The 23,953-nt window shown below is 40.0% G+C and overlaps 2 protein-coding genes across 3 annotated transcripts; one reads left to right on the forward strand and one right to left on the reverse strand.

Moving 5' to 3' along the window:
- Positions 1-2,795: 2,795 nt before the first annotated feature.
- EIF2S1 (eukaryotic translation initiation factor 2 subunit alpha) lies at positions 2,796-13,363 on the reverse strand. 2 transcript variants are annotated; one of them, XM_058806708.1, is made up of 8 exons: positions 13,273-13,363; positions 11,208-11,449; positions 9,749-9,828; positions 9,169-9,320; positions 6,607-6,713; positions 4,738-4,835; positions 3,950-4,093; positions 2,796-3,648 (listed from the first exon to the last, which is right to left on the reverse strand). In XM_058806708.1, exons 2-8 carry the CDS (start codon positions 11,446-11,448, stop codon positions 3,523-3,525), a joined length of 948 nt encoding a protein of 315 aa, XP_058662691.1. In that variant the 5' UTR covers position 11,449; positions 13,273-13,363; the 3' UTR covers positions 2,796-3,522. The 2 variants fall into 2 exon arrangements, with proteins under 2 accessions (XP_058662691.1, XP_058662692.1); XM_058806709.1 differs by lacking the exon at positions 13,273-13,363 and adding an exon at positions 12,731-12,962.
- A 198-nt stretch (positions 13,364-13,561) lies between these two features.
- On the forward strand, positions 13,562-23,304 carry ATP6V1D (ATPase H+ transporting V1 subunit D). The gene is made up of 9 exons (XM_058806721.1): positions 13,562-13,729; positions 16,085-16,202; positions 17,309-17,388; positions 18,707-18,774; positions 19,442-19,486; positions 19,911-20,014; positions 20,401-20,467; positions 21,735-21,813; positions 22,434-23,304. The coding sequence occupies exons 1-9, from the start codon at positions 13,689-13,691 to the stop codon at positions 22,573-22,575; spliced, it is 744 nt and encodes a 247-aa protein (XP_058662704.1). The 5' UTR covers positions 13,562-13,688; the 3' UTR covers positions 22,576-23,304.
- Positions 23,305-23,953: the final 649 nt, after the last annotated feature.

The raw sequence follows: 23,953 nt of genomic DNA on the forward strand, positions 1-23,953 counted from the left end.
GCTCCCTGAGGCTGAGTAAACACAGATCTTTCAGGGTCAGGTAGTATAAAATGAGTCAGTAGATCTGAGCTGTCTGATTCATGCAGGGGCTGGGAATGCAGGTTCTGGCATTGAACCTTCCGGTGGAAAAGGACATGCTTTGATCTGGATAAACTTAGGGAGCTCTACATGACATCTTCTGAGGGCCTTAAAACTCACTGCAGAGAAGAGCACCCATTTCCTCAGGTAGGGTCCCATTTTAGAGTGCTTTCCACATCAGTGTAGTATTGTAACAAAAAAAGAGCAGTTGAGTGCTTGACATTTTCTTGCCTTTGAAGTGACTCCCAAATTCTTTATATGCTATAGAATTTGGAATGGGATGGCCAGAAAGAGTTGCCTTCCAGACCACAGGATGCTACTCAGGCATTCAGGGGAGGGAGAAGCAGCCCCACAGGTCTGAGTGCAGGCTGTGCTGCTTCAGCTGGCACCTCCCACTCAGTCCTTCAAGAAGTCTCACACAGCTGATTCAGGGAACCTGCCCAAAGGAAAGCCCCGTCCCATGCTCTGCTGCACCCAGCGTGTATCATCATGTCACACTCAGCACTGGGGCACTACAGACACCACAGTTTTCAAAGCAGTTTCTCATGACTTTGCCCTCCAGTGCAGCACTCCCAAATTAGTTCCTTTAGTGAATAAGGGATGAAATATGAAAACAAACCACATCAAAATGAAGCATGATGAAACATTTCTAGATAGAAGTGAAAGACAACAAGCATTCAATAGTATTCTGACATAACAGCGATTTTAAAATTAACTGTAGAAAGGTGGAAGTATTTGGAAACAGTTGTTTCATTGTCTGCACTCTTAAAAATCAAAGTGCAGGTTCTGCTATGAAGAGCAACACACCAGGTCCACTGCACCTAAAGAAAAAATCTGTGAGCCACAATCAGAGAGAAAACAGCAAGGATTTGTCACTGTATTAAAAATCAGACAAACCACAACCCCAAGGAAGCAGGGAACCCCTTTTTAGGAAACCACTGTTTTCCCTCATTAGAAATGGGATACTGGGCTGTGGGTTACCAGACCTGAGCCAGAATACCCGTTTGGGTTTGATTTTTGCATTAAATACTTATCAGATAGTACAAGTAAAACTGTTTCCAATCTGTCAATCTTAGAAAATCAAACTGAGGTAGGAAAGTCAAACTGAGATCCTTGCAATGAACCCATCAGGCTTAGCCCTGTCACAGGTATTCCTGTCCCCTTCCACTGACTGTTAGGTGCAAGTGGAGGTGTTGGCATTGTGATTACAATTGTGCAAATAGCACAGTAGCTAAGGAACAGCAGGAATGTGCTGCCTGGATTTAGCAACTCAACAGAGACATTTACAAAAACCCCTTATTTTAAGCACTTGGTAAGCAAAGACAGTTTCACAAATGGAGAAAGAGCCAGGATGAGACACAAGGCATCAGCTCAGCAGCTCCTAAGATCTGTAAGTGGAGGAGCACAGCAAGTTCCCAGTACTCCCTCACTAACAGGCCTCCAAAACACATTTATACCTCCTTCTTCCTGCTCCTGCAATACATGAGAAGGATCTACCAGGTTGTCTCGTGTCTTTTATTTATTCTTGGCTGAAATATGCTCAAGAGAATAGGGAGAAAGGGAGAACCTGTTTTTTTTCCTGCCAGGATGACAAGAGATTGGAACGCATTTATCTGAACCTGCTTTGATATCATCCTCACCAACTTGGTGATTTTTTTCAGGCACCCAGAACTCAGGACTCAGACTTTTACCCACCAGCACATTCCAGCTCTAATTAAAAAATGTTCTGGTAGCTACTGCAGAAATTTAACAAATGCTAAGTTACTGACAGAAACAATGCTCACCAATTAACACAGCAAAACAGCTCTCACAGATTATACAAAGTATAATCCCTTCATTGCACTCCTTCCTTCCTTGCAGCATGCATGGCTCACTTATCAGTCCTTCTTCCTTTACAGAATTATTATGGCATGGAGATCACATGGTGATGGTTTTAAAATACTTTGTTCTTAACTCCAAGTACCCACCTATTGTGTTTAACAGAAGTGAAATCACTATTTGAGTGAATGGGCACAGTTGGAAGGCTGTCACACACAGCTGCTGAAAAGACAATTTGAGAAAATTATTAAAAATATTTTTTCTTCATTTTGCGAATTTGCACATTCAAGTATTTCCCAACAATCTGTAAAGACTGAGAGGTGTTTGCCCTTTTTTGGCTGTGATACCCCAGCATGGAAGAGCAACACACTGCAATGTGTATGCCCTTTTAGAATGCCTTTTGTGGCAACACCACGTAGCAAGCAAATAGTTTGTACCATGGCAATCATAAGAATGTCTAGTTAAGGCTCAAGGCCTCATCCTTCATGCATTTTCCCTCTGGTGTAACAATGTATTAAGAAAAAGAAATGGGCAGTATGGGACATGGCAATGAGAAAATAAATAGCAACACATTTAGAAATCCAGCAAGTCGGAAAGATTATTTAAAAAGCACAACTATTTTCCCTCAATTCCCACTGAGAAGGAAAATAGGAAATGAAAATTCTTTTTTTTTTTTTTTAACTCCAGTTTAGAAAACACATCTTGTTTCTCTTCTTCAGGGAAGATAAACAGTTTTTTTTTAGAGTGAGTTAGTTCAGTGTAAATGGGATACAGGGTAGGCAGAACTGAAGGTCATGTTGCAGTGAGCTCACAGACAGTGGCTGCCCATTTTGAACTATGTAAGTTCATTAAAGCTCCTGCTATATTCATCCATCAGAGCAAAGTGCAACTATAAGTAGTTTTTCATTTATTAGCTATGTTTATTGGACTGGAAACAAGCTATTTTCAAAGTTTTCAAGTTCTCGGTCCCTAAATGCAGATGATAAACAAAGGAAATGCTAATTTCAACATATCTGCACCAACAAACTTGCAAGGAAAACAATGTAAAACATTTTGTTCCACTCATTTCTCAGCTTGATTTAAAGCAAACAAAAGAAAGCCCTTTCAATGTCAAAGAGAAGCCACCCATTGATCATACTGTTCCAGGTTTTATATTCACACCACTCTAGGTCATATGACAGAAGAGGAGGAAAAAACCCAAAACCTTGGAGTTAGATAGCCCAGAAATTTATTGAATACTTGCTCAAATACATTCTGGATAGAACTGTTCCACTTGCTTGGTTTTGCTGCTCCCAGGAAAGATCATGAACAGATGCACTGAGCTGTAACCACCAATTAGGAATTGTTATGTTTGAAAGTGTTAAGTATGGGGCTGCAAACTCCATCTGGCTAGATCTGGGTCTTGAATTTGACTAGGCACCTTCCTTTCAAAGGGATCAATTTGTGTAAGTTGCTGCACCAAATGTTATTTAGAAGAGCCTTTTACATTTTGGTCTTTTTAAAACAAGAAAACACTTCATATATTTGCTTTTGAAGTTTTCAATACTGGAATAATTTAGTCCAGAGTGTTTGCAATGGGGTTTCTAATTTTTTCATATGGTCTCTCTTCTAAGTATGCCAGAACATTTAGTCTTCTGTTTTGGCTTCCATTTCCTCGGCATCATCATCCCCGTCCACTTCAGCATTTTCTCTCTCCAGTCTTTCCAACTGCCTTGCAAGCTCAGTCTCGTCTGTGTCAGTGACCACCTTAGGCTGAAAAAAACCAAACCACAACACATGGCAAAATGTCATAAAGAAAGGTCACATCATTTGTAGACTCTGATTCTACACAAAGAGCAAGAGATAAAACATGTCCTGAAGTCACACAATAAAACCCAGGAAAATTAGATTTTCTAGCCATTTGTTTATTTCAGGAACAGAGGTCCTGATTTTTCTATTTTTTTAAGAACTTAACAACTTTCTGCTCATATTTTTTGTAGCACTACTCATCTTGCTCTACTTTAGAAATATTGCAAGGAAGAAAGTTGTATTTTAGAATGTAATTTGTTCTTACCTCCATCTGCACATTAAAAACTCCTCTTTTCTCCTCAATTTTTTCCTTAATTACAGCCATGGCTTGATTCAGAACAGACAGTCCTTCAGTTCTCTCCAGTGTAGTAGTAGTCATCACATAACGAGGAGGGGCTATCAGATTAATCTACCACATTGTAAAGATTGGGGAAAGAAGCAAACTCAGTAACAAAGGAAAAGATATTATGCCTAGTTACACCAAAAATTAAAAGCATTAAAACACATATGTTTTCTTTTTTTTTATGATGACTGAATAAGTAAACTATTTCTTTTGTTACAAGAGACCATTATAAAAAGAAATTTTCAAAGGAGAAAGTACTTGCAAGTTTTTTAAAAACACTTACTCAGTAGTTCACTTAACATCCAAAAACTGTTGGGGAAGAAAAACTAGATCTGGGTACAGTAGTCATTCTACCAACACTCAAATGTCAGTGGAGCAAACTTCCCTTTTCTTACACAATCTTATACCTGAAAATAAAATTTATTGCTCCCCAGCTAAGACTGCATAAAGGAACAGTGGGTATGTTCTGCGCCAATATTAGACTTTAATAAATTGAACAGAATAAATAAAGCGTCCCAAACTTTGAAAGGCACTGCACAACCACAGGCAGGACTGCCAGCACGTGACTGAAGGAAGTTTGTTAAAGCCCTGCTGGAGAAGAGCTGGAAATCAGGCACATGGCCTGATGGGGCAGAGCAATTGCACACCACTGGTCCCTAAGGGCATCAGAAAACTTTGCCTTTGATTCCATTATTAAGACTGACACTCACTTTGATGGGCATGTTCTCCGTGGAACAGTTCAAGCCTGCTCTCAAAGCTTCTTTTACTGCATCTATGCCTTCATAACCATAACAGGCCACCTCAATATCTATGACAGAGAAATACAAATAATAAAATTTTACCATTACCAAGAGCTGCAAAATATTTAAAGCTTAACTTAAGCTTTAACAGATCTTTTTTGCAACAAATGTTTATCCACAATAAGAGCCTCAGTACCTCCCAAGTGTGAGGAAGGCATTACATTTGCTTGACTTTTAAGTTGAAGTAAGAGTCTTTTAAAATTCTTTAGACAATGCAACATTTTACCTTGTGCTTTGAAAAGCTGGGATACAAAACTATACACTCATATTCACTCACTTCTCATCCACAAATAGAACACCAATAATTATGTACTTCACATGGGGAGATGAAGATATAAAAGCAATAAATGCCAGGGAAAATGCAACATCAGGAAAAGTGAAATGCAAAAAGGAGCACATCCACAAAGTTATGGAATTCCATCAGCAATTACAACAGAGGCACAGAGGCATCACTTGAGGAGCATTAGAATACATTTTTATAAGGTTAACACATGGTTAGAATTAGTTAGCTATAGCCTTTTGTAGGTATTTGAAAATCAAGGCATAAACTAATACTGCTGGTTACTGACTGTAATACCCTGACCAGTGTAAAGACAAAGATTTCTTGACCTGCATAGCAATGGCACAAGACTAAGCTACACAAAGAAGGTAGTTTCACTTCCAGGTGACTCACAAAAACCTGCTAATTCTGAGCTCTCAGGAACAAATTCACAGAGGAACATCCCAGTCAGCCTCAGGATGAGAAGCCAATGGCAACATTCTACACTTGTGCTGATGACAAAATTAATGACAGACCATCAGAACTAAATAGGCAGCATGAAGGAAGTAAGAAGACATGCTCTTTAACTTTATTTTCAAAAGTGATGAAGTGCTATTCATGTTAATAAATGCACTCTTCATGGCAATTACATCAAATTTTTGAACTCTGTTAACTCCTGGCAGTCTCAAGCAATAGGTAGAGGAATTTTACATTACCTTACTTTTGTACTCTTCTAGATTTCAGAATGGAAAAGGCCTATCTCTTCTCTCCACAGTAATCAGCAAGTGTTAATGCTCTTCAATATACACTTGCAGAGCAGAGGCAATTTCTCAATCTAGTTAAAAATGTGATTTGGCTACACTATCTGTTTAATGGCAAGTGTGCCTTTAGTCTGTTCTGTAGAGCCAGATTTACAGTTTTGAAGTATGTCTTCTGAAGTCATGCAGTCATGTGCTTTTTCTGCCACACTAAATTAGTAAGAGACAAACTAGCTCATAGATTAGAGATGTGCTAGGCTTGAGCTGATATATTCTACTGAATGGTTTGCAATCAACCTGTTAGAAATACTATTTTCTCATGTTTATGAACAAGTGACTAAGGTGCATGCTGTAGCTGTGCTGACAGAGTTCAATTATCCTGTCAGGGAATCAATGAATGTAAAACTCTGAATAATGAAAAAGAATATTGTAAATGCAGTAAAAACTATAAAATATTTAGTTTCATTGTGTGCCAATGCAATATGACAGAACACATATTCTATCATGACAACCAGTCCGTGTTCCAAGGAAACTGCACTTTGGGAGGAAAAATAAAAGCCAAACCACCTTGCACTTTGGGATAGAACCCACACAGGTAATTTGAAAGCAATCCTTGATTAAGGTGTCTTAATTCTGAACAGCTCCATTCAAATATCAGCATTATGAACCATTAGTTTTAACTGAGTTTATGGTTTGCAACAAGATACACTCTCTCAAGCCAAGGATCAAGACAGGTTCAAGGAGCACGTGGGATGAACTCACCAGCTCGGATTTTGACTGCCTGTGGTGTGAGACGTCTGTTAATGTTGTCAATCAACACACGCCTCTCTTCCTCTGTCAGATCCAGGCTATCCAGGATTGCAGGGTCTCTGAGCCAAGCAAAGCAACGTTACAGAACTTATACTGAAGAGGAACAAACACAACATAAACTTCTGGTACTAATTCTACTTCTTACAAATAATCCTAGATACCTACTAGGCAAAGAAAATGGAAATTTCTTAAGAACCCATTGAAACACTACAAGAAAATGAACATATCTATTTTCAAAGCATTTTCTACTGGTAAACATAGCAGTTTACTCAATTTGTTCCTGGAAGGAATAACCTGAATGATTTAAATTTTTTTTTAAGCAAAGGAATGGCTTTTCTCTTGCTTCCTCTATATAAGATAAATAGAATGTGACAACTATCCAGCTTCTTGATATTTTTATATTTTCTCCAAAGTGAAAATAAACTCATACCACATAAAAGTAAATCCATGATGAATCTGGAGTTTTGAAATTATTTTAGTGTTTCATTCAAACACAAGATATTTGTCATTCTACAAAGTAACCCACATTCATTCCATGTTATTTGGTACTTGTTTTTAACAGTATCTGGATCACAGACAGATATTTATCTGCTGGCTGCATTCTCAGCTAAAGCAAGGATAAAGGCTTTTTAAATCCCAAGCTCATAGTTTCAAACTCAGAGATCACAGAAGCAAACTCCTCTGCTGTTTACCAACATAAATTAGCAGTTATCTTTTAAAGAAGTGGCATCAATTTTCTATTGCTGTATTAAATTCACCCCAAACCTATCTGAAATAGAGAATATAACCAAAAAGTTCCTCACAAAAACATCTCCTGTTCTGCAGAGACAAAAAGTCAGTTTTCTGAAAAAAACACCAGATCTCCTACAATACCACCAGCAGGCAAACACAAAATAAAACGGCCCAAAAGCCAGAGGTAATACTAGAGATTGGTCTCTGCTGCTAATAAAACAGCAACTTTCATGTTTTTGTATGCTAAGTATAGAGAGTAGAAGGGCCAAACAAGCAAACAAAAGCCAGAAACATGACAGGTTTTACAGACCAAAATATGAAGCCATATGGCAGAAGTAAATTATGGTATATACAAATTTTGCTTTCTTTCCAAACTATCCTGTTAAATCCACCTGTTAAAGCATTTGGTAGGCTTTCAACAATAGGTCCCCAATATTTAATTTTTACTGATCAGAAGGTAAATATACTGTCCAATTTCTGCCATAGGCATCATGCTATGTGAAACTTCAAAACACTAATCGTCAGTATAAAGAAAGTAATAACAAGCCAAATTCTTAGTGAGAATTCTAAACTTCACACAGCAATCCAGCAAAGCCAGGAAGGCAGCAATATCCACTAATCAATTCTACTCAACTGCTATACATTTATGTAAGAGCATAACAGGATCAAATAAAATTTGCAGACCACAGTCAGAAATCTTAAGGCATTACTGATGGAAAGATCTTTTGAGAACAGACAGCTTCTGAAGTTTGTGCTCCAAACTGAATAGCAAGTGAGAAACAAAAGGCCTGTGCTCAGGAGTTTTCATGAGTATACAGCTGAAGCTAAAACAGCCAGTGTAACTAGAGGTGTTTTTTTTTAAAAAAAATTATATTACACAGATGTTTAACTAAGTATTTATTTATCACTTAAGAGTGATCTGGAATTCCTTTTACAGCAGTATGTCCAGATTTTCCCTTTAGCAGTAAATTTGCTATCACTAGAAAAGCATCATTACAATATGAAACAAAACACATTAATTCTAAACAAGGACACAAGCCGTTCCTTCCCCCAAAACGCAGAGCTGGTTTTCAGCTACTTAAACACTACCGAGCGCCCTGGCTCCTAGAGTCACTGCCGCTTCTGACAGCGTTATTACTGCCATCTAGCGTTCAGCTCCACTGCACCACGCACACACCTCGGGGCTGGGAAATGCAAAACTGACAATGTTCACTGAGAAATCCAGCTTAGGATTGACAATTTCACAGCAAATTCTGTAGAGTGAAACCAAATACTTCGACTCTGAAAGCAAATTAAAATATCAGACTCCATTTAAAAAATAAAAGCCATCTATCTCAGTGCATATTTCCTTAGCATCACAATTTCCACCTCTTTCTGTTCATAATTCCATTTCTAAGTTTATGATCCTGCTCCTTAAATTCAGAAGTGGAGATAAGTAACAAGTCAGCTTGCTGCATTTAAAAAAGAAAAAAGTGGAAGAGTGACAGTCAGCTCTGAGTAGAAATGCCTTCATAAAGGTAGACATAAAGCTAGGTATTTCTGATAAAATCTGTCTGGGACTAAAACCAGGCAAGTTCTGACACACAACTGAAGACCAGTGGTTCTTCCTCTATTAGACTGATGTCAAAATTTACTAGATTTACTTGACCAGTATATTCTTCATACTGATTCTGGGAAAGAAGCCAAATGACACAAGCCAAAAGAACATGGTGACAGGTCTACTTAGGAAACACTTGTCTGCAATTTGAAATAAGCCCCTAGAAGCATAGAAGAAGTCCTTACGAGACTGCATGCTTGAATGCATCATAAGCACCATATCCAGGTCTTTTGTACTTGTCATCAAACACCCAGGCAGTTCTCTGGAACAGGCTCTCCAGCTGCTCATCCTTAGTGTACTCCAAGACTTCAGCAACATGGCGAAGGATGCTGTAAACCTGCAATAATGGACTGCTAAAAACCCCAAACCAAATACTGAAAGAGACAAAAATTTCTACTTGGAAGTGTTAAGACCACACAGCAGTAAGGATGGGAGCCTGAAACTACCAGCACATCTTTCCAATAAAAAGTTGCCCACAGTGTGCTAAACCTGCACATACTTTTGGATTTCTGATCATTTAAATATATCCATTTACATTATAAGTTCTTAACTGACATCTTTCTTGATCGATTAATTATTCAATAAGCAGCTTACCATGTAATGCTCATGGACACATAAGCTGGTTATATATCTTTGCAGAGATAAATGAGAATCACAGTATGCCTAACACCTGAATGCTTTACTTTTATCTTATGTCTGTGCATTTTGGTTGCTCAAGAAAGAAGCTTGAAATACACAGGGCCTAAATACAGAAAGGCAACTTACAGTCTTTGATTTTGTGAATTTGTCTTCACATTTGATTGCCTCCTCTGGAGAAACTCTTCTTTTTGACAAATCAATATAACCTGTTGGGGAAGATGATTTTAAAAATGTCAGCCACTGTGCAATCTAAGTCTGATGCCTTCAAGAGAAACTCAAGAACAAACACTCTGGCTCAGGATTTGCCCCCTGCCTACAGTATCCTGATATTTTGCTACAGAGAGAAACAAGACCAAACCTTGATGAATTTAAGCAAATTATGATCCAAATTAGGATTCAAAATTCTTTCAACTGTAAATACTTAGAGTAGCAAATTTTATCTCAGAAAATAGTGATCTATTATTTTTATATTTCTGTACACAGTTTGGGAAAAAAATTATTCCAGCATACAAAGAAGCAAATGTAATGCATATTTTTTTAGTGCTCAACACAATTTAATTAAAGCCTGGCATCTCATCACTTTAGCTCTGAACAGTTTCCTAATAAAACAGACTCAGCCTGAAAGAAATGCCCATGAAAAAATTTCTTTTGAACTCTCTTCTAAATTATAAAAGGCCTCCACCTATTTCTCACAAACTATATATTCTCCAATAAGTTCAATAACAGACCACTAGATGAATTCCAGATGTGTTTCTCTGTTAATATGAAAACAAGATTAATTTGTAAAAGTATAATTTCATTAGAGATGCTGGGAAACTTATTTCACTTCATATTTATCTGCAGTAAGTTTACATCTGCAGTAAGTTTATGCCTGCCCCTCTTTCATCTCTGCTCTTCCTTATCCCGTCATTCATTACTTATTCTCAGAAGCATTCAAGAAAAGCATGTAACTTGAGAAACGTCATACCAACAGTAACATTTCTAGGAGATGTACTCAGTGTTTATTATTTCTGTATAGCTGGATAGAGATTTTAGAGATTGTGTGGAACAGCATTATCAAAATCTGAAATGTTTTCAATAAAAATTACATTTAAAAAACCTTCAAAGGGAGGAAAAACCAAAACTGCCTGTACAATTCTAACTTTTGTCTAAGGAATTCACAACGATTACGTACTTGTCATCACCTTTATCAACAAGGTTTGAGACTTGTTAAAAAACAGGATGGATGGTGAGCACTAAATGCTTAGCATCTAGATTTTTAGTTCTACAGCAAATGATCCTTCTCTTCAGTTGACTTAGAAAATCTACATAGGTATCAAAAGAAAATTACACTTCACTACAGTTCAGTGACTGATCTGGTGAGGAGCCATTTAAATCTTTACTGACGTGATTTACTTTCATTAACCCAATTCCCAAAGGACACAGAGGAACAGAAGAACGATCATAGGTATGGTCAGTGATCGTCTATTTTACTTCAACGCTCAAAAAAAAGTAGCCCTGACAAAACCCACAAACACCTGCTTGGTTTATCTGCATTTCTGTGTACAAATTCAATTGTGACAGAGCCCAGCACATGCCCAGATACCTTTCTCTTTGTCGACCCTTATGACGACGACGCACTCGTTCCTGCCGATGCGGATGAGCTTGTTTATGGAGCGGATGCGCCGCCTGGAGAGCTCACTGAGGAGGATCATGCCCTCGATGTTGTTGTACTCCAGCAGGCTGACATAGGCTCCCATCTCAGCAATGGAGCGAACGTTGACCATCACCACATCCTCCACCTCGGGGAATTTGTGCTGGTAGAACCTACAGCTGAGTCCCGGCATTCTGGAATTCCAGCAGAAAAAACATTTTCATTTCACATTACATCACTGCCTCCCCCTACAAACACAGCAAGATACCAGCAAGGACTGGGGATGATAGAGAGGAACGGTGGCAGGAAAAGCAGCAATTAGGATAAGGTTGTGTTTAGGTTTTAATAGAAATTAAATAATGAATTAACTTGTATTTCAAATATCACTACCAAAACCATTTCCTAAGATGCTATTTCTTCGCATTAATGTAGAAAAAAGCTTTGCTACTCAGACTTTGTTACCCACTTCACCCGTCATACTGCCTATACACAGCACACTGGAAAGGCTTCTTCTAGTGCTGGAAAGGTGGCACTGCACACCTCACAGCCATCTAAAGTTGTGTGTAACATTCTCAGAGATTCACAGAATATGCTGAGCTGGAAGGGACTCTCAAGGATCATCAGCTGGACTTTAAGAGCAGGAGGACATGGGAGAGCAGCTCATGAAGGATTTTGCATGCACATAATAAGACAGCATGTGAGGCTAAGGAAAGAAGAGGCAGATGGAAGCTTCTGTAGTACTGAGGAGAAGCAGACTCCATGACTTTTAAACTTAGCACTGTATGTTCACAGTAATCCTGCAAGACCTGCTCCAGAGGCCAACTGTCAGCAAAGAAAGCAAAGGCATTAATCAGAATAGAACTAGCCTGGCCTGAACTACTGAAAGGGCAAAAAAAGTGCCCCACAACAGACTGCTAGTGTGGAGGTGAAAAAACCCAACAAAATCACATGAAAAAGGGAATTCCTTCATTATACATTCAAAATGAAAAAAGGGCAAAAGCAGTATTTCATGATCAGGTAGTGGTAAGAAAAAATGCTTAAGCTGCTTTATTTTTCTGACAATGAATCCATATGCTCTTAAATGTGTAACTAGATTAGTTCGGTTGTCTATGCCTTAAAGTTACACACAGAAAATTTTCTACAGTAGCAGGAGCCTAAGATGCCAAGTCAAAGGCATCACTCCTTCAGAAGATTTTAGTCACCATTTTAAAGTTTTAGTCATGATCTTTACAGCAGTCCTAGTGCTTCCTAGATATAAGAAAATTTAAAATCAGAGTAGGAAGATAATGCCAAATGCTATGCACACATGTCCACACAATTCAGATGGCCACGTCCACCCTTATTTGCATTCCTAACTTGTAAGAAGGGGAAATACAAACTAGCAAAACTTTATAAAAACACTCTGAAGGTTTTGTAAAACTTTGTCTAAGCCGAAGCTGAACAAACAACTCCAAGGTTAAAAAGGAAAACTTTACAGCTCGGCTTTCTAGCCCACTGCATGCAGCTCTGCTCAGTCCTGCCGGTACTTCTGGGGTACAGGAGAAAGCTGCACTGCAAAGCGACAAGCTGGAGCCACAGCGGGCAGGAGCGGACAAGCACCGCTCAGCACACGGCGCCCTTCACTGCTCTCCCACAGCCACAGGGTTTTCATTTCGGCCTTCTGGGGAAGGTCCCCAGGAGCAACACTACGCCCACCGCGCCGAAGCTGGAATTCATCTTTTCCAGAGGTTGGACACGCCTCAGACGAGGCCCTCACGGCCGCACAACGTCCGCGGAAACCGAGCCCGTCGCGACCGGCGCCGCCGGCACGGGCGCTGCCCCACGACCGCCGCCGCCCGGGAGAGGGGGCCGGGCAGAGCCCATCACCGGCGCGGCGCCGGCGGGAGGCCCGGGGAGGGCGGCCCCGCGGCTGCCGAGCTCCGGGCGCCGGTGCCGTCACGCCGGGCCGGGCCCCGAGCGGCGCCGCTCCCCGCGGCCTCGGGCCCCGCCCGGGAGGAGCCGGAGCGCGCGGCGGTACCTGGCTGCGGCCCGGGGGGTCCCGCGCTGCGCTCGCGCCCCGCAGTCCCGCGCTGGCCCCGCTCGTGCCGCCGCGTGCGCCCGGCCGCTGCCGCCCCACTGCGCAGGCGCAGAGACGCCGCGGCGAGAGGGGCCGCGCTCCCCTCGAGCGCCCTCTGGCGGCGGGCGGCCGGAGCCGCGGCCTCAGCCAATCGCATCTCCTCCTGCCGGCCCCGGGGGACACGTGACCACAAGCGGCGCCGCGCGGGCATCCGGGTTCGGTCCCATGCGCGCGGGCACCGCCTCGCGCGGGGGCGGGGCCGAGTCACGTGACGGTGGCGGCGACGGCCGGTCCGGGCCCCGGCGGTGACAGCGGCACAGCCCGAGCCGGCCCCGCCGGTGACAGCGGCGACAGCCCGAGCCGGCCCCGCCACAGCCATGTCGGCCAAGGACCGCATCGAGATCTTCCCCTCGCGGATGTGAGTGTCCGCCGGGACGGGTCGGGATAGCGCCGAGGCGGGGAGCGCGGGGGCTCCGTGCCGTGGCCGAGGCGGCGGGAGCGGCGGGAGCGGCGGCTCTCGGGCGCTCAGGGCTCCTCATCGGGGCTCGGCGCTCGGAGTCGTTCCGCCGGTTGTGCTGCGCCGCCGAGCGGGGCTGCCCCGGTTCTGTGGCGGAGCCGCTGAGGGCCGCTGGTCCTAAACTTGACATTCTGCTTCCAGGCTCCACATCGGCTCTGTCCGTCCTCACCGGGCCGGGCAAGGCTCGGCACCGAGATGCCGGGTGTGATGTTTAAAATAATGTGATTACGCAAACCTTACTTTAAAAAAGGAATAACTTTTAGAATGTATGTGTAGGAAAAAGGGACAAACGGAACCACAGCTTCCCTTAATTTTGCAACAGAGGATACTGCTTCACGAGAGGTTGCCATAAAGCGTTACGGAAGTAAAGTGCTGTCAGTGTAGTGGACAGTCAGGTTATTTTCCAGCTCCAGACAGCAAACTATTTGTCATGAAATCAGATGTCTCCTGAGAAGGCTTAGAAAGCTGCCAACATTGGAACTAACTCAAACAATTGAATAAAATGCTGTTTAATAACACTGTTCAGTTTGTCTTTGGAACTCTCCAGGACAGACAGACTTTGCTTTAAGGTGAAAGGCTGCTTCACATCTTCTTGCATAAAAGTGGGTTGCCTGCACATAATCTTTATATGTGCAGGCAACATATAAAAGGATGCCTTGAAGGACAGAAAACCTCAAACATGAAATAATAATTATTCACTCTGTATGAGCTCAAGACATATAAAGTAACAGTTTATAAGGAAAGATTAATACATTACATGGTAAATGTTCTGTTTTGAAATTTACTATTGCATATGCAGAAATGAATTGCTGCATACACTAAGTCATCTGGTCTCACTCCTCCTCTTTGGTAGTGTTTTTTTTCATTCAGTTTAGATGTCCAAGGAGGGGACACTTCAGTCACTTTTGAAAGGTATCTGGTTTTGCGAGGTGATGTGTCACTGTGGCGTGAGGGTGGTCATGTACAATATTTACAAGCTTATTTTCAAACAAGGTGACAGACAATAATGTGGGTGCTGTTCCCAAAGGAATATAAGTTAGAAAGGCAAAATAAAGATGTCCTGTGTCTGCAACAATTATTTTTCTTAACTGACAGAAGAGGATTTCACAAGGTTTACTTCTTAGGTTGGTTTGGGGTTTTTCGTTGTTATAAAATGGCTTGCTGGTATGAGCCTCTTTTGTGCTGGAAATCTTCAATTCCAGAAGCTGCTCGGTTTCCTTGAGAGTAAACAAGACTTTGTTTATTGCACTCTCAGAGCCAGTGAGATCTTGCTCGAACTGGAAGGCCAGCCAGTCTCTGGCAGGTGGTGAACAGAGCAGGCAAGTCAGTCCAAGGTGATGACAGACACCTGCTTGCTGGGAAAGTAAAGTTGCTTTTTACTCACTGATTTTTTTTAAAATCATAAACATTCATAAAGTATTTGGGGTTTTCAGTTATACATATTTGGTAGATGTTAATGGAGCTATTCTCATCACATGCCAGTAGATGTGGCCAGTAATGGATTCCACTGTGTAGATAGAATCTTAATTATACTTACTTTTTCCAAGGTCAGAGAGGAAGTGTGTAAGAACTTGGCTTGAGCAGTGTCCTTTGTGCACAGTGGCTGCATGTAGAAAGCAGTACAGTTCCTAATTTCATACAAGAAACTTCCAAGTGTGCTACTGGATGTAAAGGTGAAAGCTACAGCTAACTCACTAATATCCCTTTGAAATTGTTGCTGCTTTTGATTGTCTTTGATAGCTTGTAAATCTCCCATGCAGCATATGAAGCTAAGGGAAACCAGAATGTACAACTGCTGCATCTTCTTGCTCTGTAAAATCAGAACATGGCATCAACTGTTATGATCACATGAAGAGTTTGTTTGATTTTCCAAAGATGACATGGCATTAAAAGCAATACCAATGTCACAGCGGATATTTGGAGTAGTTTGATTTCTGGTACTTCTAAGTCATGAAGAAAAATGAAAACTCTTATTTCCTATTATAGAAGCACTGAAAGATGTCTTGTCAATTTTCCTTTGACTTCACAGATAATAACCTTGTAGTTTTCATTGTTGATGGGGATAAATATAAATTCCCTTGATTTTAAATGAGAATCTAAAATTCTGCCCTGAAGTGGCCATCTTGTTTTACTGCAATGGTGTTTCATGGTTCCTTCATAATTTCAGTCGTATGCATGTCAGAAAACTTCACTAAGTTTTTTCCTAATCCCTTCAGATGATGCAGGATGTTTTTTCTTTATTCCTCTGCTTACCAGGGCTCAGACCATCATGAAGGCTCGTTTGAAAGGAGCCCAAACAGGTCGTAACCTCCTGAAGAAAAAATCTGATGCTCTGACGCTTCGATTCAGGCAGATCCTTAAGAAAATTATTGAGGTAGGTAAATTAGAATTTTCCTTTGTTTGGCTCACTTTCCTGTTCTGTCTCTTGTGCATTCCTGTTCTCCTAACTTCATTAGATAGGCTGGAATATAGGATGACTTTCTGGCTAACCTGTTTTTTGTAAGTGAGACTACTGAGAACACATGAGCAGAATTCTGGTTTTTTCGCTGCAATGATACAGAAACTTGGAAGAGTTAATGTTCTTCATCTCTTTCCAGAGAGTCTTAGCCTCTGCTTTCTTTTGTGTCCCAAGTTCCCTATCATGATGCTGCCAAATACTTTAGGATTGGTGTTAAAATGTTCTGTAGTCCCATTTTTATTGCTTTATCTGGCTTGAGGGGATACTGCACATCTATAATGTTTCCGGCATGACTAGGTACACTAGCAAGCAGAAGTTCTGTTCAGATGGGACTTGTTCCTTTAGGAAGAAACACAGAGTTCTGCTTCTTCTTTTGTAACAAGGATGACAAACCTGAGGTAGTCAGTAGAGCCTGGTATGTGTTGTTCTGCTCTGCCATATCAGATAGGTTTAGTTGTACTGTTTTAGTTGCAGCTGCTGCAGTGTCCATGGTTAGCAGTGGTCCTTTGTTGCCACACTGTAGACAAGCTCTCATCATCTGTCATTGCTTCCTATACATTGTCTAACACACACAGGCTGGTGTTTCTCTATAGTTTTTAGCTACAAAGACTACAAATCTGTAAAAATTGGGAAAAAAACAGAGTGGGAGGGGAGTGCAGCTTCACAAAGCTGTAAACATTTGTATGTTGAAAACCAACTTCAGCTGTCTCATAGTATTCCATACAATGTGAAACGAGTATTTCCCTACTGAGCCACTTTATTGTTGTTATTTAACCCCCATGTAATAGAATTTCATGATTAAGACAGATCTTTTGCTTTTTCTGTGAGTTCTACAATGTGAAACAGCTGAAATTTTTTTTTGCCAGTCACCTGAGAATTACAATTTCCAGTTTGAGAGTAAGCTATGCATATAGGACTTGCTCACTCTCTTCAATTTCTTCTCCTTATGCTGCTAGTTATTTATCCTGGAAAAGGAGTAACAACGTGCCTTGCATTTGCTGCCTTTTTTTTTTTTTTAACAGACTAAGATGCTGATGGGTGAGGTGATGAGAGAAGCTGCCTTTTCACTTGCTGAGGCAAAGTTCACAGCAGGAGATTTCAGGTGAGGATAGCTGGGCTTCCATGAGCATAGCCTACCTATGGGAAAGAGCTATCAACAAATTATTATTTTCTCTTTTGGAAAAAAAGGTAAATTCTTAAAGGCACCTAAAAAAAGATAATAGTGGAGGGGATTAACTAAATTCTGTTATGTAAAGGCAGGAGAGAGAACTTGCACGATGAAAACTCTGTTGGAAGCTAAACCAAGTGGAAACATCACCAAAATTTTTTGTCCTTGGTTTGAGAAGGTGTTGCTTTTTGTGGCTTGGAATCAAAAATGTAGGAAAGCAAGAATTTATATTAGAGTATTGGACAATTTATTAATTTGGTCTTTCTTGTGAATTTGAGGGATAGATGTGTGCTCTTTTCTGCCAGTAAGTCACACAGTGATTTTTCCAGTTGTTCTTATCTCCTACCTCACTGCCCTTTGTCTGACTAGGGCTAGAGAGGGCTGTATGCAGGAGGGGAAACAAATCCTTTTCTTCCAGCAGGATACTTGAATTGTATTTTAATAAATTACAGTTTTGTCTAGGGTGTTTGAGTAATTCATTCAGGTGTGCATGGGGAAGTGTTTAAGATTCATCTGATGGCACTTCCAACTAATGGGGAAGAGCCAAGTGGTCAGACACAGCAATAATCTGCGTGCTGCTGAAGAAAAGTCTTTTTGCCCTTTCCTTTGGATATAGTGCTGTTTCCTGTCCTAACTAGTCACTGTGTTTAGCCATAAACAAGTCAGATTCCACCCTGTAAGTAAACTGGACTTCAGCAGAGGAGTTAGCTGTAGTGAGCTGTTCTTGAAAGACTTTAAGTTACTTTGGAATGCTTCAAGATTAATTGTTGTACAAGTCCAAGTTTGTTAATATGGTAGTGAGTGAATAAACTCATTAATAGTCTGAAAGAGCAAATACTTAGAAACTAAAATGAACAAAATGTTGTGGCATTGGTTTGCATTTAAATCCTTGAAATTTCTTCTCTTTCATTGTGAAATAAATCTTACAGGTTGATTAGACTCAATGTTATTAAAATAATTTGCCAGATAACTGGATAGTTTTTTTAGCTATGCTTTGTAAATTTGGTCTAAGACATTTTTAAAGTTATATTTCATAGACTCTGCATCTTTTCCAAACTTTGCTGGAAACCTGTTTCTTTCAAAGCTTCTGTGTTAGCTCTGAAAACTTTGCAATGAATTGCAAGGAGAACTGAGCTGACAACACTTTCCAGGTCCTTCCAGCTATTTGATAACTGATTTATCTTGTATATAATGATGAGTTAATGAACCACTTCAATTTTCCTGATTAGGATCTGTGTTTTCTTCCTTACAGTACCACTGTGATCCAAAATGTGAACAAAGCGCAAGTCAAGATCAGAGCTAAAAAAGACAATGTAGCAGGTGACTCCTTTCCAGGCCATGAGTACTTCAGCTCATAAGGGAATTGTGGGAGGAGACTTGGAAATAGGCAGGAATGTATCCAAACACTGTCTCCTTTTTTTCTTACCTGTCTGTAGGAACAACTGTAATTTGTTGTTTTTTCACATACAGCTTATGATTTTTATATTTGGTTACTTACCTCTCATAAAATAAAATGAATGTGTGTAAACTGCAGTCCAATTTATGAATTTCTGGACAAAGTATAACTTCCATAGAGCTTTACTGGAAAACAGATCAGGAGTTAAGCCCCAAAGTTAAATAAATTTCAAGCAATTGTCTATCCACACAGTTGTCTGTAAAGGAAACAAGAGAGATAAGTCAGGATTGAATGATTGAAATATTCCTTAAGCAAAGAGAACATAGTACTAAACATAATAAAATGGATGAACCAGAATACTTCCCTGAATTTTTCATGGGTCTTGATCTCTACAAACTCAACACAATTCTGCAGTTCTATATTAAATGTCAGAACCAGGATGACTTAATTGTTCCAAGCTATGCAGGAATATTTTGTAAACAAAGCTTCTGCCATTACATAATCAGAAGCAATTGGGGTAAAAGTGAGCTGTACTTCATAAATCTGTAACCCTTCATGTGTCTTACATGCATTTTTCTTCACTCTTGTCAGGTGTAACCTTGCCAGTTTTTGAGCATTACCAGGAAGGAGGGGACAGTAAGTACAACCCAAGTGTTTTCTGTCTTTATGTACTTACAGCCATTCCATGCTCACACAGAAATATTGTCATGTCCTAATGGTAAGTCAGTTTACATCACAGGCATAGGGGTACTTACTTCCTCTGATGTTTTGCCTGCTCCTGTGATATGGAGGGATTATTAGGAACTTCTAAAAGATTCTACTTTCAAAATCAGTGAGTTCTTCAGGTGAGGAGAAGACTTGTATTTCCAGATTATGAGACTTATAAGTGTTACTAGAGACATGCACAACATAAGCCACTAAAAAGACAATTTGTTAATGGGCAAAGGCTTAGCTTCTCACTTGATAAGCTCTTTATATCCCTATAGTGTGTAAAGTATTAATTTTTATCTAGTAATGAAACACTATAAGAGCAATAGTAACAATTTTTGGTTTTTTTCAGGCTATGAGCTGACTGGCTTGGCCAGAGGTGGAGAACAGCTGGCTAAGCTGAAGAGGAACTATGCCAAAGCTGTGGAGCTGCTTGTGGAACTGGCCTCATTACAGGTTGGTGAGAGTTAAAAAAGAACAGATCATTGGTTTCTCACTTTTCTAAAATGAAAGTATCATCTCTCAGTATTTGTAGCTTAATATAGTCCCAGTGCTGTATAAAGTCGCAAACCTTTTTTAGCCATATTACTGTTTCAGAGAAGTCCTTGTTCTTTAATGCTCAGAAGAAACTTTTTGGGAGAGTTGGTATTTGTAACTGCTAATGTGCAGTATTCAGCATGCTAGTGACATTAGTAGAAAACATTCGACTTCTGTCAAAAACATAGTTTTTAAAGCTACATTATAGACTTGGCTTTCAAGTGCTCTTTGGTTTTGTGTACAGAATTGATGGAAATGCTGAATTTGGCTTGTTATATATTAACTATTTAATCCCATTCCATCAGACATCCTTTATTACTTTGGATGAAGCCATTAAAATAACGAACAGACGTGTGAATGCAATTGAACATGGTGAGTATTTTTCCATTTGGGATGCATAACATTTTTCTGTTTCTATGTAAGATGAGGAGCAGGGTCAATGAAGCCATTCTTTCTTGTTAGACTTTCTCACCAGTTCAAGAATGCTTTCTAAAAAGCATTACAATTAGGCATATTGCAAGAAAGAAAAAAATTAAAAGCCCAGTGGAATGGACTGGAGGACACAGAGATAAATGAATAGGGAAACATGAGAAAGTAATCAGGAAATTGTATTAAGAACCTACAGGACAAAAGTTTTACAAACATTCTGCAGTCCCTGCTAGTGACTTTGACTTAACTGGTGAAGCCTGTTGACTAGAAGCAAAAGATATGATGTTTCTATGTGTTAAGATGTTCCAATAGCTAGCATAATAAACTTCAGACAACTAAAATATATTAAATCACTCTAATGAACTTTAAAACTGTAATGGTGGTGCCCAGTGAAGAGGCTTGTGACTTCTTCATTTTGGATGGAACAGTCCTTATGTCTATAACCTGTGTATTTTTCTTTGATCTGAATTCTTTGTTCTTCATGTTCTTGTTTGTAAATTTGTTTCTTGCCATTTCTTAAGTACTGTTACAATCCCAACATTGGCTGTGCTTCCTTTTGCTGCAGTGTCCAGAGTGCTTTGCTTTGACTGTTTCAAGTTGCTTTCTGAATTTTGATGTCCTGGATTTAATAACTTTTGCATGTATACAGTAATGTATTTCAGTCCATGTTTCCAAATCATCCTTTTCAGCAGTTTTTCATAGACTGGTTTCTTTGAACACACAGGCGTTAACTGCAGCTTATCACTGAGAATATGACTTAGAAAAGGTTTCCTCTGCAGCCTTCCAAATAATTTTGGTAGTGCTGTAATAGGCTTCTTCTTTCAATAAATTATTCTGATACAGAGCTTGTGCGGTTTGGTGTGAAAGCTGTATTTAGTGTCTTATCTTTTGTTTTGTGATTGTGTTGTATTTGAGTATTTGATTTCATGATGGCCTTTTTAAATGGATAATTTGAGTAAAGGTACTATACTGAAGTTTCTGAAACAATGTGATGGAAGAACATAGTTTTAATTCAAATTTGCCTGCTTGTCAGGAGTTTTTTATATTTTGTGTACTTGTCCACCAGGAAATAGTATGATCTTCCATGAAAGACATAGATTTCCCCTAGCCAAAAGGATTACTAGACTGACATCAAACAACATCTGTGCAATACATTAGATACTTCCTGGCTAATTTAACAGCAGTGCCACCTTCCTTATATTTTTTTTAGTGATTATTCCCAGGATCGAGCGTACTCTTTCTTATATCATCACAGAACTGGATGAACGAGAACGCGAGGAATTCTACAGGTAAAAGACTAGTCAAAAGACTAGACTGGTCTCTTCCTAACATAGACCATTCCTCAGAAGGGAGTTAAGAGAACTGTTCACCAAATGTGGAAGCAAGCACTGTTAAACATGACCTCATTCTTACTGCACATGGAGTTTCTAGAGCCAGGCACTCACCAATTGCTTGTCTGAAAGTTATAAATGAATCCCTTCTATTAATTTGTACATAGCTGTCATTGTTCTTTCAGAGGGAATGATGTGATACAGTTCCCTGAGGTATTCTGCTTTAACAACATCTTTGCCAATACAGTCAATGTTCTGGGCCACCTGAAACAAAAATGTCAAATCTGAAATAAATGAAAGAGGAATGAACTTGATTAAATACAAGCAGAATAGTATAATGCAGTGTTTAGGGTCAAGAATATAATTTATAATTTGGTTAAGTTTTTCAATTGCAGCAGCTAGCAATAAAAGCATTTTATTTTTGCCATTTTGCCAAATTTGGTATTTGTTAGAGAATTTTCATTTTCTGTGGAACTTTTCCAGGTAGCTTTATCAAGTTCAAGTTGTATGGTATAGCTACTAACCTGTTGTATGAAAACATATTTGCTTCACAGATAAAGCTGCATTTCTCTTCACAGGCTTAAAAAGATCCAGGAAAAGAAAAAAGTCTTGAAAGAAAAGTCTGATCAAGAACGGGAGCTGCGGAGGGCTGCTGGTGAGGAAAGTGAGCCAGCCAATCTCTTAGCAGAAGAGAAGGATGAAGACCTTCTCTTCGAGTAGCCCTGCACAGTTGCTGGGAGCAGGGGACCCAAAATACAGAATGTCCAGTTGCAATATAATTCAAGACATGTTGCCTCCAAGATATTATGTGGTTTCTCATTTGGTGTCCAAGTCTTGAGTTGAATGGATTGTGGATTTCTCCTGGGAGATTAGAAATCTGGGAACTTGACTACAGCATAGGAGGGAAGGCAGAAATGGGTCAGATGGTTTACTATAAGGAAAGCCTTCTAGTCCATGTTCAACCTGTTTCTTCACTTAGTAGGAACGACTGTTGAAAGCTGTATTCTTTTTTTTTTTTGAAGGATGGCTCTGGATTTGCCTAATCAGATTCATCTAATTGCTCCCCTTCCTAGTACAAGCAGAGAAAAATGTTACTTAGGGAGGAAGATGCATATGATGGTTCTTTGCTGCTGAACCAGTAATGTTCAAGTTGCTTAGATTCAGTTTTGGCACAGCTGAAGTCAAATCCCTGTAAAGGAAACTCTAGTTTTCTCACCTGTTGATGAAATCCACAGTCTTCTGTGATATATTTTTCTTGCACGATTGTTACCATTGGCCTAAAATATCTATGGTTTTAATTAGAGGTTCTGCCAACTTGTGTACTGTCTGTGCTAGAAAGAAGTGTAAATTTTAACTGCTACAATACCTGGTGTCTGGCTTGAGTTGCTAGAAGATGAATCTTAAAAGCTTGTTGTGTTGATTTCAAAATAAAACCTCTGCTTCACCCTTTCTCCCTGACATGGAAACTACACAGTATACATCTCTTACAGCCTGTGCCCACTTTTCGTTATCTTTAGTGCTTTAAATAAGTAACTGTGGAGAAGTGGATCCCTCCTGCCAAAAGCACATAGAAAAAATCATCTAGCTACATGTTGCTCCAAATCTTCATTGCTTCAGCAGGCTGGCAGGCAAAGCAGGGTTGAATGCACAGCAGTCCATCCTTTCTGCAATTCTTAAGTGCAAGGTTGATGAGTGGAGTCCAGGAGAGTGGCTGACCAGCAGGCTGTCACTAAACCCTGCTCAATTGGAAGAGCTGTTTTCCTAAAGACAGAAGCACAGAATCACTTAGGTTGTAAAAGACCTCGAAGATCACTGAGTCCAGCCTTTGACCAGTCACCACCTTGTCAGTCCACAGCCATGTCCAGTCATTCCTTGAACACATTGGTTGTGTTCTTTTTCTTGAAGGCACTGGTTTGCAATCAGCAAACTGAACACATGCCCCAGAACTAATGCTGGGTTATAGTTTCCAGAACTACAAGTCTAGTCTATTCAAGGTAAGCATCTTGTTTTAAACATGACACTTAACTGCAGATACAGGGTAACTGCAAGGAATAAATGAACACCTTTAAAAAATCATTTTAGAATTGTATGAATAATA

Source organism: Ammospiza caudacuta, chromosome 6 (assembly GCF_027887145.1).
Source record: "Ammospiza caudacuta isolate bAmmCau1 chromosome 6, bAmmCau1.pri, whole genome shotgun sequence".
Lineage (NCBI taxonomy): Eukaryota > Metazoa > Chordata > Aves > Passeriformes > Passerellidae > Ammospiza > Ammospiza caudacuta.

Bases quoted from the DNA above. Each gene is read 5' to 3' on its own strand.
- EIF2S1 (XM_058806708.1), bottom strand. From the start codon at position 11,448: ATGCCGGGACTCAGCTGTAGGTTCTACCAGCACAAATTCCCCGAGGTG. The intron at 9,321-9,748 runs GTAAGTTGCCTT...CCATTATTGCAG, and splicing joins AATTCACAAAATCAAAGACT to GTTTACAGCATCCTTCGCCA. The intron at 4,094-4,737 runs GTGAGTGTCAGT...ACAATGTGGTAG, and splicing joins CGGAGAACATGCCCATCAAA to ATTAATCTGATAGCCCCTCC.
- ATP6V1D (XM_058806721.1), top strand. From the start codon at position 13,689: ATGTCGGCCAAGGACCGCATCGAGATCTTCCCCTCGCGGAT. The intron at 18,775-19,441 runs GTGACTCCTTTC...CACTCTTGTCAG, and splicing joins TAAAAAAGACAATGTAGCAG to GTGTAACCTTGCCAGTTTTT. The intron at 21,814-22,433 runs GTAAAAGACTAG...TTCTCTTCACAG, and splicing joins GAACGCGAGGAATTCTACAG to GCTTAAAAAGATCCAGGAAA.